General features: G+C 35.7%; 1 protein-coding gene across 1 annotated transcript in view; it reads left to right on the top strand.

Annotated features, from left to right (window-relative positions):
* ERCC6L2 (excision repair cross-complementation group 6-like 2) overlaps positions 1-14,084 on the top strand; it is a 112,207-nt gene that overhangs the window by 72,863 nt on the left and 25,260 nt on the right. Inside the window, exons 13-16 of the mRNA XM_012640018.1 lie at positions 113-265; positions 4,987-5,067; positions 6,659-7,820; positions 11,623-11,777. Of these exons, the coding sequence (XP_012495472.1) occupies positions 113-265; positions 4,987-5,067; positions 6,659-7,820; positions 11,623-11,777 (1,551 nt within the window). The remainder of the gene's footprint in view (positions 1-112; positions 266-4,986; positions 5,068-6,658; positions 7,821-11,622; positions 11,778-14,084) is intronic.

Below are 14,084 nucleotides of genomic sequence, written 5' to 3'. Positions count from 1 at the left end.
GGAGATTCTGCCTGCTCTAACTAAAGCTGTGTATCTACAGGGAATGCCAGGAAATTCTGACATATTCTTGGAACAAACACTTCAAAAATATCTTGTGTTTTTTCTGTTTTAGCAACTTCACTGTGTGGTGGTTGGAAGTGAAAATGCCAAACGGTATTTTGAAGCAGTTCAAGGATCAAAAGAGCATCGAGGAGAGCTTTTTGGGATCCATAACCTCTTCAAATTAAGATCCCAAGGGTCTTGTCTTACAAGGGACATCCTGGAGGTGTGAAATTGTTCTCTGACCTTTTCGATAATTTTTTAAATATGGTTTTTCTCCCTCAGGAAATGTGAAATACAATTGCTGTTGCCTTTTCAGAGTAATTTTTGGTTTTCTTTATCAAAAATGCCTTATATTTAGAATTTCTACTTTTAGACAAATAGAAAATGATTTGTTATACCTAAGGTTTTTCCATTCATAGTTATAAATAATGCACACACACAAATACAGATACATACACTAGATAGTGTGAACTCGAAGGCCATTTTCAGACTGACAGAGAGAAGTTTATTATTTTGAAAACAGCTGTTGAAGTCAGTAACTAAAAAAGGAGATTTTCCTAAATAAACAAAAATATAAAATATGTTTTTGTTAGAAGTTATCAAATACTCCCTGAGATACACTCTCATGTCTCATGGAGATTTTTGTTTTCTGTTCCCAATAAAAGATCCACACCAGTATTTCAAGCTCTCCCCATTGTATTCATCCTCAGCATACAGATGTTTCTTATTCTTTAAACAAAATATTTATATCCTTTAAAAAAATCTTTAAGTTCTTTAATCTACCAGAATACTAAGGATATTAACCTATTTTCTAATTGATATTAATAGGGGTATCATAAAAATCCCAGAATATCCTCTTTTTCAACCTCCTCATCATATCAATAAGGAAACTAAGTCTTGAGAACTTCAGAATATTTCCCTTGACTTCCAGAACTTTCTAGTAAAACCTTAATGTACTTCATTTCTTCAGTAAGTACCATAAAGGCAGTTCAAAGAACAATTGGTCCCTGTCCTTAAGGAACTTAAACCATCTTGATGGGAGGTAGAAGAGAACATTTACATAATAAACATGTCATGTCAGTAATCATAGCTAGGCAAGTTCAATAGACGTTCAAAACGACCAGTAATGTATGGGGAAGAGGACGGTATCCTATAAATAGTATAAGTATTATGCAATGTCTGATGTATGCTGCTGTTTTTTTTTTTTTTTATTTCAGCATATTATAGGGATACACATGTTTAGGTTACGTATGTTGCCCTTGCCCCCCCCCAAGTCCGAGTGTCAAATATGTCCATCCTTCGGGTGGTGCACATTGCACTCTTTGTGTATGCGTATACCCGTGCCCTCCTTCTTCCTCCCCCCTCCCCCCTGCCCAACATCCAATAGATGTTATTCTTATATGTGCACTTATGTGTTGATCAGTTAATACCAATTTGATGATGAGTACATGTGGTGCTTGTCTTTCCATTCTTGGGATACTTCACTTAGTAGAATGCGTTCCAACTCTATCCAGGAGTATACAAGAGGTGCTATATCACCATTGTTTCTTAAAGCTGAATAGTACTCCATGGTATACATATACCACATTTTATTAATCCACTCATGTATTGATGGACACTTGGGTTGTTTCCACATCTTTGCAATTGTGAATTGTGCTGCTATAAACATTTGGGTGCAGGTGTCATTCTTATACAGTATCATTTGGTCTTTTGGGTAGATGCCCAGTAATGGGATTGCTGGATCGAATGGTACTTCTACTTGTATCTCTTTAAGGTATCTCCATATTGCTTTCCACAGAGGTTGCACTAGTTTGCAGTCCCACCACCAGTGCATGAGTGTTGCTATCTCTCCGCATCCACGCCAACATTTATTGTTTTGGGACTTTTTGATAAAGGCCAGTCTCACTGGAGATAAGTGGCATCTCATTGTGGTTTTAATTTGCATTTCCCTGATGATTAGAGATGTTGAGCATTTTCATATGTTTTTTGGCCATTATTCTGTCTTCTTTTGAAAAGTTTCTGTTCATGTCCTTTGCCCACTTTTTGATAGGGTCATTTGATTTTTTCTTGTTGATTTTCCTGAGTTCTAAGTAGATTCTGGTTATCATATACTGCTGAGTTTTTATTTTATAGTAACTATATTTGATTCCAAATTAACTGGCCCATTAAAATCCTCCTTTTTCTATTGTTTGGGTTTTTTTTTCTTGTTTTTGAATCTGCTGTTTCTTTCATGGACTTGTTCTTCCTTATTCCTCTTCTCTTATCAATAACTTTGTTTGTCCTCCACCTCCCCTGCCCAGATGCTACCTGACATGCCTATATTCATACCTCTAATTTAAAATCATTGTCTATAAAAATATTAGCATTTTTTATCCTGTTTTCTGCCATATATGACATAGTTTAGTTCTCTATTTTATCAGAATAGCCACCTGTTTCTTTGTTAAACAAGTTGTTATGTACCTATCAGATGAGAAGTTACTGAGTCCTTTTGTTCACTGGTTGTCCTAAGTATATCTTGGTTTGCCTTCAGGAGTGTTGCTAATGACAGGACTATCCTTATCTTACATTTTTTATGTAGTAAAATGTGCTTAACATCTTACTAGGTATATCATTGGCACTCAATTATTAAATTAAATTTTGAATTAAAATTGCTTATTTGTCACCAACCAGATTATTCAGGCCTGGTTAGATTCATGCTACTTATAGCCAAAGCTTGTTTTAAAATATTATTCCAAGTCCTGTATAATGGGAGCATATATCTTAAAGTAAAAGAAGTATTTTACTTCATGTATTACATTTTTAATTTTTAAAGATTGTAGAAAGTCCTCTTTAAAGTGTTTTAAAATGTAAAAATTTGAAAGTATGTTAACACTTTTAACCTCATGATTTCTGGACAATTAGTTTTATTTTGCACTGACTTTCTGTTATCTATATTATGGGTTCCGTTTATAGATAGATACTGAGAGTTCATTTCACAAATATTTATTGAGCATCTGCTGAATGTAAGGACTATTCATAGAGCTGGACATACATCAATGAATAAAACATACAAAAAATCCTGTCTACCAGAAATTCTATGTGGGGAGATAAATAATAAACAGAATAAATAAGTGAAATATAGAGTATGCTGTGACAGGTTCTAAGGATAAAAAATAGAACCGGGAAATAGGGACTGTCAAGGAAGGAGCATGCAATTTTAGATAGGGTGGCCAAGGAAGCCCTCACTGTGCAGGCCGCATTTGAGTCTGGAAAGAAGTGAGGGAGGAAGGTGTTTTAGACAGAGGGAACAAATGCAGAGACCCTGAAGGAGGAGTATGCCCTGCATGATTTCAAAATGTCAGGGAGACCAAAGTGCCTGGAGTGGAGTGAGCAAGAGAACAAGAGACAGAGCGAGAGAGATAACAGAGAGCCGTGTAGGAACTTTGAGTTTTATTTGAGTGAGACAAAAGCAGTTGGAGGGTTCTGAACAGAATGACAGTCTGATTTACATTAGCTTGACTAACCACTGAGAATTAGACTATAGAAGTACAAGGACAGAAGCAAGAAGCCAGTCAGGAGGATACTGCCGTGATCTAGGCAAGAGATAATGGTGGGTTGGGCCAGGGTGACAGTGGTAGATGGCATGACAAGTGGCTGGATTCTGTATATATTATCCAGGTGGCACTAACAGAATTTGTTGATGGATCAGATATAGGGTATGAGAAAAAGAAAGGAGTTAAGGAGTTTGGCCTGAACAACCAAAGACTGGAGTGGCCACTTATCTATCATAAAGGAGTTTCAGCAGCTTCAGGATTTCTGGTCCTGCCACTTGCATCTGTTGTCGCCATTTAGCTTCTGTAGAAGAGAGGAATGGTAGCCCTGGGATCCCCCTCCGATTGCAATCATAGCCTCCAGGCATGGAGAGTAAAGAACTCATAGCAGTTCCAAAACTGTTTGCCATTCTGTAGAGATCCATAGGGGAGATTTTCATTTGTTGCCCTGGATGCCTGGTGGCTGGAAACATGCCATACCATTGGTATATCTGTGTATTCATAAGTTGGGTATTTGTAACTCTGGTGATGGTAGTATTATTTACCCTTGCCCCATCAATAAATATAGCTTTAAAAATAAAAAGAATTTGTTTCTTTTTGAAGGGGAATCTAATATTCTAGAACTGCAGTCCCTGGGATGCAGTCTGGTACCAGTCCGTGGCCTGGTAGGAAGCAGACCATGCATCACCGCCTGAGCTCCACCCTCCCACCCCCATTTGTGGAAAAATTGTCTTCCATGAAACCAGTCCCTGGTGCCAAAAAGGTCGGGGACTGCTGTTCTAGAATCTAAGCCATTAGATACCTCTGCTAAATTATATACCAAAAGCTTCAAAAGATACTTTCCCAAAAGATGTAGCAAGGCTGTTATTTTAGTTTTAATTTAGGTATTCTTTTTAGTTTCATATTAGGGTGGACATTTTATTTTAATGTCTACTACACCTAAACTAGAAATATTTTTAATGAATATGAACAATAAATGTACTAGCAATGTAGGCTAGAATATCAAGTTCTCAATACCCAACACTGTGGTGTTTAAAATGTTACTAATATGTCCTTACTATAATTATGACAGGAATGGTTGTTATGTATATCATGCTGGGTATGTAACATTTTTCACTTCCACTCCCCCCACCAGTGCCTTTAATGGAGTTGGCTGGAAAGTATTATTAGTGTTCTCTGTCTGAAAAAGTAAACTTTAAGAGGAGAATTAAGAATATTTTAAAATGTTACATAAACCTATATATATGAGTTCCTTAAGTAGCAAACTGAAAAATAACATTAAGAATGCTAAAGCAAGTTGCACTCAGTTTTTCTTTCTTAACTCCAAGATTTAGCATACTATTGCTATTGTTTATCTGGTTGTTTTTACCGCATTTTGCACAGTTATTTGCATTATTTCTTGCTAACGTTACAGAGAGAAGGCCAGGTGGAAGCAGGGATCATGACAGCCACAACATGGTTGAAAGAAGGACCTCCAGCACACAAACCAGAAACGGCAAGTAACGTTTGAGTTTGTAGCCCACAACACCTCGGAAACATACTGTGACAATTTTAAGTTTCTTCTCCCTTCATTTTTCACCATGTAAGGAATAAGTCTTTTTAAGAGTCAAGGACACAAAATCAGAAGATTGTGTGAGTAAAATTAATTTAGGCAGATTTAACATTCATATCATAAGAATAAGTGCAGGAGCAGTTATCAGGCATTTACATCTCAACTGGAATTTTAACTATACCAAATTGTAAATCCAGAATTAAATGTACCAAGTAGGTGACTAACCCAACCCAAATAAATAATTTTTTACCAAATGGCAAATTAAATGGGAAAATTGCCATCGATATGTATTTAAAATTATTAAGCCCAAAATAAAAATCATTCTTTTAACCAAAAGCAGATATTTGATTTGAGTCCTTGATTTTGTGATCTTTTTGGTAGTTTTGTCATCTCATATACCACAGAATCTATATTATCGTCATAAGGCCATTTTAAAGGTAAAAAATATGTGTGGAAGGTTTTTTGTTATTGTTGCTGGTTTTTTCTTGTTTGTTTTTAGAGACTTAACTATAAATTTATACCAGCCCAATGCCTTTGAGTTTGAGATGAACATTTTCCCCCCTCTAAATTTAGAAAAATATACGAGTATCAAATGTTGACAGAAATATTACTGGTTAATACTGTCCCAAAATCTTTTACTTAATGAAGCCTCAGTTTTAGGAAACTGGAGGATATGTTTAACCCTGATTAATGTGAAAAAATTAAATATTGAATTTAAATTTGTAGTAAATTTTACTTTAAATTTTTTTTTTATTTCTGGTGATCAAGATTCTGTTGGACTTATTTTAAATCAATTAAAACAATTTTCCAGTTGTGAATACTTTACCTTGTTGATTCCTGTTGTTAATTTGTTTCTTAAAGCATGACTGGAAGTATCTGCTAGACCAAAGGTCCCCAACCTTTTTGGCACCGGGGACCAGTTTCATGGAAGACAATTTTCCTGTGGACACAGGGTGGGGGGCAGGGGGGTGGAGAGGCAGAGCTCAGGCGGTGATGTGAGTGATGGGGAGTGGCTGTAAATACAGTTGAAGCTTCACTCTCTCACCTCCTACTGTGCCCCCCCTCCCTAAGTTTCATAGGAAACAATTTTTCCATGGATGTTGGTGGTGGGGGGTGGAGGCAGCAGAGCTCTACGGCCAGCCCAGGGATTGGAGACCACAGTGTTAGACTACAGAAAACCTCGATAATTCTTAAGCAATAAGAATTTTGTGCTTTTTACTTTTCAGGCCAGAATCGTGAGTCCTTGAGTCTTAAAAGCTGACCACTTTCCTTAAAAATACTTTGATCACACATGGTGTTCTACTTTAACTTTTTAATTATTTTGGAAAGTTATCCAACTTAAAAAGAGAAAAGACTATGCCAAGCTGTAATATTAAATCCTTTAGATTTATTTATTAAATGTTGTACTTTTAGGAAACACCAAGTGATATACTTGTACCTAAATAATCTGCCCATAGTTAATTCCATATAATTATCCATGTAAATTCCATATAATTGATGTTTTCTAATGTTTCTGCCATTGCTTTTTATACAGCCTAGAGAGGCTGACTGTCAAGAACCCAGAGGTCCAGAACAACTCGCAGAGCCCCTGGCAAAGGAAGCCTGTGATTTCTGCAGTGACTTTAGTGACGATGAATCAGTGGGAAGCTCAGGAATAAAGACTGCGAAAAACAAAGCATCTGATTCAAGTAAAGCTGCAGGTTTTCCAGGACAGCTTACCTTACTTCAGTGTGGTTTCTCTAAACTGTTTGAGACAAAATGTAAAGCAGTTGAGGGTCATGACGGAAATATTGCTTCTGATGATGAAAGTTCTGATGAGCAGCCCACGTGCCTTTCAGCAGAAGCCAAAGATGCTGGTCATCAGAAAAGTCAGTGCTCTCTTGGTACCTTAAAACATCAGAAATTAGATAACATCCTAAATCTAAATGAAAAACGTATTTTTTATAAAAGTGAGAAGATTTTAGAACAGAGTGTTTCTTCTGAGTCTGATGATGAGAAAAATTTTAAAAATACTGGTGAACATTGCATTTTACAGAATGCCACAGAATCCGAAGACAGCGATGTCATCTATCCCACACAATATACAACTCAGAGATTTCCTAAGAGAAGTATAAGGTTAAAGCCACCCTTGGATGGATCTGAAGATTCTGAAACAGAAAGCCCTGTAAAAACAAGAAATAATGATGATGGTAGAAAGACCGATGACAGAGAAAATGGAAAAATTTCAAAAAAAATAAATCCTGAGAACACAACCTTGAAACCTATTATGAAAAGAAAAAGCACTAGTGATATTAGTGATGAATCTGATGACATAGAAATGTCCTCCAAGTCAAAAGTAAGAGAGCAAAGAACTACTAGTTTGAAGTTTAGGAGAAAAAAGGAAGACAAAAGGGAACTTTACAATTTTCCTAAAACAACAAAGAAAACAAACCAACTGTATGCAACAGATGAGGATCGTAACTCTCAGTTTATTGATGATTCTTCATCCTCAGATGACAGTTTATCTATCAGTCACTTCAGTTTCTCTAAACAGAGCCATAAACCAAAAACTGTAAAAGGCAGAATCAGTTTCTCTTCAAAATTGCCTAGTCATAATAAGAAAAGTAGCACTTTCATACCTAGAAAACCAGTGAAATGTTCAAATGAGAAAGTTGTTAATCAAGAGCAGATGTATGAATCAATGGATAAACTTTTAGGTAACTAAAGACACATTCTGAAAACGTTTTTTAGAAGTTTGTTTTGTACAATCGAATAGTTCTGTAACAGATCATTGAATTAGCTTGTAAGATAGCTCTAAAATCAAGATGCTACATTGAAGCACAAATTAGGAAGGGGTGTGGGGAAGGACGAAGGGAAGATAGGACCCCTTCATGTGCTCCACCTGAATCACAGCCCCTCTGCGGCTCCTCTTATTCTTACTTCTATAGTAATTACTAATTTGCGTTTTTATGGTTTTATCACATGAATGTGCAACCCTAGGTATTACAGTTTAGTCTCATCCATTTTTTAAAAATCGTATATAGTCTCTTGTAATCTACAGGGATCCTCATCCCTTTTGTTGTCTTAACAATATAATGGTTGAAGAACCTGGACCATATATAGAGTTAATTGTACACTCATTGCAGTTGAACATGTTTCTCTGTCCTCTGTATTACCTGCAAATGAGCAATTCACTCCTGAGACCAGATCAGGCTCAGATTCGATTCCTTTGACAAGACAAAAGTTAGTGTTTGGCAAGAATATAGGAGGCACAAAATGTTTGCTCCTCTCTCTATTTATGATCTTAGCAGCCATCCATACTTAATGCCTATAGCTATTCATCCATTCAGAGTAGCAAAATGATAATTTCTACATCTCATTTCATTTATTAGTTAGAATGCTTTTGTAAAGAGATACTTCTCCTCATCTCATACTGCTTACCCAGTGGTATAGTTCATATAGGAGAGGCAGGAAAAATGCTTAATTCTTTTCTTTATTTACCAGTTTTTAGTATAATAAATTGATTCCATATCATCCTTAGAGGATGACCCATTTTTGTCTGAATATCATTATGAATTCATTGACTCAAACAATAGTGAGTCTCAACCATTGCAATTAGTATTATTATTAAGGCTCAATATTCCCATCTTTGGCCAGTGGGAGCCTTTTGATATGAGCGTTTTGGTTCCTGAGACCTTTCGGCATGATGCTAGTCATCTTTGAAAGCTTCCTTACTATCTAGTACTACAAGATGTTCCAGAATCATCTCATGTATTTTCTTCCTCAGACCTAGGATCAGCCATTTCTCTAAAGAGTCTTGGTTTCTTTTAGAGAGAAAGTGTCTTTCAAGACCTCAGTCTGGTGCTGTTAATAGTAGTGATCACTGCTACTATTGGCTTGGTTATTGTTTCTGGGCCTTTTAAGTGGTCACATTATTTGTATATATATTAATATTTATATATGTTGTGTGTATATATATTTTATGACTATATATGTATTTATGTATGATGATAAAATACCTAATGAGTTTATATTTATACTTCCATATTTATATTGATAATTTGAGAGTATAAAGCTTTTACTTAATCTCTTCTCTATTATATTTGAATACCATTTCTTCCATATTGATAATTCTGGTTCTCAAGCATATAGGGAATGATTTACTCATAATGTCCTGTAATTGCTCATTTGTTTTATCCCATATTATGCAAAGAATAAACTAGCAATATTATCAGAATATAATTACTAGAACCATTCAGGGTTTTTTTTTTACCCGTTATATTCCTTCTAGTTTAGTCTTCATTTCTGAAATAATTTTTTTAAATTTCTAAGTCTTTCCTGAGTTCTATCACTCATTTCTGAGTTATTATAATTCTGACTTATGTTGTTGATTCATCTCTTTTATCGTTTTTTGTTTTATGAGCACATCTTTTTGGCATGTTTTCATTAAAGGGATATTTTTCTGCTTATTCTCTTCTTTTCTTTTAATAATTTTTATGAGATTTGATCCTGCTACTTTTCTTTTGCTCATTTTTATAGAAAATTATTTCCCCTGAATTTTTTTTAAATAAGCAGAGTTTAGGAAATTTTTTCCAACTTCCTAGAGACCCATTTGTGATTTTTGTATAGAGTTCAAAACTGTGGTGGGATTTCCTGTCTCCCTTTCTCTTCCCTGTATTGCTCCAGTACTTTTCTTTCCCTCACCCCTGCTCCTCCTATCCTACTTATTTTGGTTCCCTCCCAGAAGTTTCTCTCCATTGTTGGTCCCTCAGTTTGGGGAGTTCCTATGGGGAAGGAATCCTGCTGCAGCCTTTTGAGGGCGTCTTACTGTGTGCCCTGCACCCCCCAGCACTGGCGAGCAGGAAACCTCCCCACATTCAGCTGCTCATCTCCAGTTGGCCCAGTGTGCTCTCCAGTGAAGCCTCTTGGCTAATCTGGGGTCTCCTGGTGTCAGGTCTGTCAGATGCCACCCTGTTGCTTCCCTTTGCCTTCACACAGACCCTGATACCATGTGGAGTTTGTAGCTACTTACCAGTTGTCCCTACCTGCTTGCACTTTAGCTCATGGGAGTATCCTGTCATCTAATTTTGTTGTAAATGTTGTCCATGGGCTTTTGGTTTTGCTGCCTAGTTGCTGTCTGTTTTCATGTAGGGATTCTAAGAGATTGAAAAACTGCTTCCCCTGCCACCATCCCCTGCCCAGAAACTGTTTGGTGATTTTAAGAGTTTGCATTGCTTTCGCAAGTGTCTGACTTATTCCAAAAAAAAACTATCTGAAAGAAGCTGAGATATAAGCAAGGATATTTTGCTATAGAAACCTTAATTATTGCATTTGACTTATTTAAAAATGAGGCATTCTTTTGTGGTTATTAGTATTCTCACTTAAAAGTTTATTATGACATATATTTTGGTACTATTGTAAATAAGTACTGGATTATCCGTTGATTTGTGTGCTACAGTTAAATTTTAGGTTTGAGGAATTATTGCATAAATTATTTTTTAAATAATCAGCTGAGGTTTTTTTTTAACTGTGCAAAAGGTATCAATAGTGTGGAACTAATGGTATTTTGGATTATGCATAAAACGTATCTTCAAAATAAAGAAAAATTAGTGAATTTTCTACCAGAAGAATCCTTTTGAAGGTTTTGAAACTGTGTGCTGTAAATAATACCTGGTGTTTTGAAATTTAAGAGGAATGTTATCCTAGTTACTCTTTTAGTCTTAGTATTTAACAACATCTTCAGTTTGCACGATTGGCAATTTCTGGTTGAGAGAGCTTCAGGACTGAAACAGCACAAGTGTTGAAGGTCATAATTGAGCTTCATTGCCAGAGCTGTTTGAGGGAGCTTTTACAGGCCTCAGTTCTTTATGACCACAATTTAAAAATAAATTATAGGTGCCTACAAGCAAAGCAATAAAAATTGTAGCCATTTTTTAAACCTCTTTCAGATAAAAGCCATGAGTTAATTTTTTTCATTTCCTAAAAAGCTCCCATCTTGACATTCTCTAGGCATATGTACAAAAAAGGCAAAATACAAACAATAAAACTGAGCAAAGCCAACCAAACGAAACTCCCTGGTCATAAACCCCATGCTCCCATTCCATCACTGTAATCAAGTACATGTTTAAAGGAACAGATAATGTGAGCGCTGCTCTTTAAATTCATAAACAACTTTTTGAAATTAACAAATTCATATAGAGGACCCTCAACTATCACTTTTCTCTATGCCAAAACCTTCATTTCTAAAGATTGTTACCTAAACTCAGCAGTTCTCATATTGATGAGAAGGAAAAGGCATTTCCAAGTTAACCTGGACCAACATATTTGAACTTTCTCTTTTCAATTTTTTTCCAAAAGAATATTGTCATGTTAATGTACAAACTTAATGTTTTTCTTGAGTGTTAAAAATAAAGCAAGTATAATGTGTTTTTAGTGTAATACTAGTAGTTTTTAAAGTATACATGGAACCATATTTCTTCATAATAATATATCACTTAATAAACATTGATTACCTTCTAGATGGTGTTCAGGAAGTGGCTTACATTCACTCAAACCAGAATGTGATTGGATCAAGCAAAGCTGAAAATCACATGAGCCGATGGGCAGCGCGTGATGTATTTGAGTTGAAGCAGTTTTCCCAGCTGCCTGCTAACATAGCTGTTTGCACTTCCAAGGTAAGAAGAATATAGGGTAATATCATCTTTAGCTTTTATCTCATCATTATAAAAAACAAAACACCAATTTGGGAACTGTAGTCACTGAAGATGTTTTGGTTTAAGCAACAAATCTATATCTAAATGCCTAATAATGTTGAATTGCTTAATAGTTTCCCTCAATAAAATTTTGTCTGTACTCATAAAATAAAGAGGAATCTGAGGAAATCATGCATTTAAATCAGAACTGAAACCACTTCTGCTCATATAGAAAAGGAACGGTGTGTGATTAGATTTCCTCTAAAATTTTTCATCTAAAATGAAGACACACAAAAATTAGCTTCATACAGAATTTATATTTTTAGCAAAAGTATTTTTATAGTGTTAAAAGTAACTAATACTTCCTGTGGGCTCTTCCCACATAAAATTTCTGTTGCATAGAATTATTCTGTATATAAATGTGTTATTTTTTGTTTATACATAGTCACTTACATCAAAAGTTTTAAAAAATATTTTCTGCTCTTTGGCCTATTATTTTTTATTAGTTTCTAAGAGCCACGTATCTGAGGAGTAGTTGTACTGTCACTTTATGGGTAAGAGTTAAAAATGCATACTGTATGTAACAGGGATATTTTGTTTTCAGCTTAGTACTACTTTTAAGAATGAAGGGGAGAAAAAATCCCTCTGAACTCTCAAGTTATCGTCATTTATTTGTACCTACCCTGGTTCAACAAAGGATTTGAGTTGTCTTAACAATAAAACTGAGTATAAAATGAAATTCAGGACAAGAGAAAATATAAATTAAACTGGATGTTCAAGACTGGGAGAAAGTTTAGAATGCAGATTTATAGGATATAATATTCTACCCAGCTATTTTATTAAGCTCACAAATTCGATTGAGTTTCCTGGTATACAAAACAAAAGAAGTAAACTATCAAGTGACTTCTCAACTAGTACATTTGGAAATATGTGTGGACAGTTTGTGTGGTGACAATGACTGAGTGCCCAACTGGCATTAATGTCTGGAGGCCAGGGATATTAAATAACTGTCCTGGACAGGGGATGGAGTGGGGTGTGAGGAGGAATTCCACATGCAAAGAATTGTTCTGCCCAAAATGCCGTAACACCCTGCTGAGAAACACTGGAATTAAATAGTTGTCCCTAAGGGGAAAAAATAACATGATTTTCTAGGAGGAGCAAAGCTTTTCCTAGTACTTAAATTGAAGAAAACTTGTCACCTGGGGTTTTAAATGGGAGCACCGAATGATCTAGTGAACAGTTAGATATAGAAGGACAACTAACTGTCCTTAGTGTAAATGTAGGAACAGACTGTGAAAGGCTGTGCTTTTTAGCATTTTTCGATGTGGTAATCCACAGGCCCAATGCTGAAATACAACACATGAAAGCATTCTTTCATGACACAAGAATGCTGCTTTTTGACATTCTCATTTGATCTAGAAATACACCATCTCTCTACCAACACGATGCACAGTATTTCTACATATTGACTAACTTATAGGTGCCATCTGAAAACAACAGACAGAAATATATTGGGGTTTCCAGAAATCTGCTTCATTAGGATAAAGAGTATATTACAATCTTTTAAACAGATTAATTAATTTTTAATTAGGGTGTTTTTCTTTAAACCATGCCCTTTTTTTTAACCATGTCCTTTTCCAAACAAACAAATTTTAATGTGAAAAGTCATAATTTGGCAAACCTCTGTGGTGGATGTTAATGAAATAATTTAACTGGATATTGGTCATTAGCTTATCTAAATATTTCTCAGAGAAGACATTTATAAGCACATAATTCCTGCAAAAATAGACCTAAGAAGCAACCCCTAGATATAGAAGCAATTAACTGTCCCTTTGGAACCTTCTTAAGGAAGGTTGTAAAAATGAAAATGCTGGAAATATACTTTGCCTCTAACCTTTTTCAGCCCCAACATTTTTGCGGTGGACAGCACAATCTCATCAGAAACCTTGTCTCTTCACAGTCATTCTCGGAGTGAGGGGCGTCTCTTGCTAGGAAACACACTGGAGTATCTACCTCCTGGCGTTTCCAATATACCCTCCAAGGCCATACATCTCCCCTCTCACACATACACCAACTTAGTAGATAGACTCTTTTCAGGGAAGATGAAGAAATTTGTTGTTTAATAACTAAATTATGGTGGGTCTAAAATATTTAGGGAAGTTTTAAAGCCACTAAGCAGGAAGTTCAATCCCATGCCACCAGTGCTAGCAGGCCAAGAATAGTGTGCAGCTCATTTCAGTGGCTGACTTCTTTAAGTCAATACTTGATCCATTCCAACATTTGAAAGCC

Source organism: Propithecus coquereli, unplaced genomic scaffold, assembly GCF_000956105.1.
Source record: "Propithecus coquereli isolate 6110/MARCELLA unplaced genomic scaffold, Pcoq_1.0 Scaffold147, whole genome shotgun sequence".
In the NCBI taxonomy this organism is placed as follows: Eukaryota; Metazoa; Chordata; class Mammalia; order Primates; family Indriidae; genus Propithecus; species Propithecus coquereli.
Note: the sequence above shows the minus strand (reverse complement) of the source record. Positions and strands in the feature narration are given on the sequence as shown.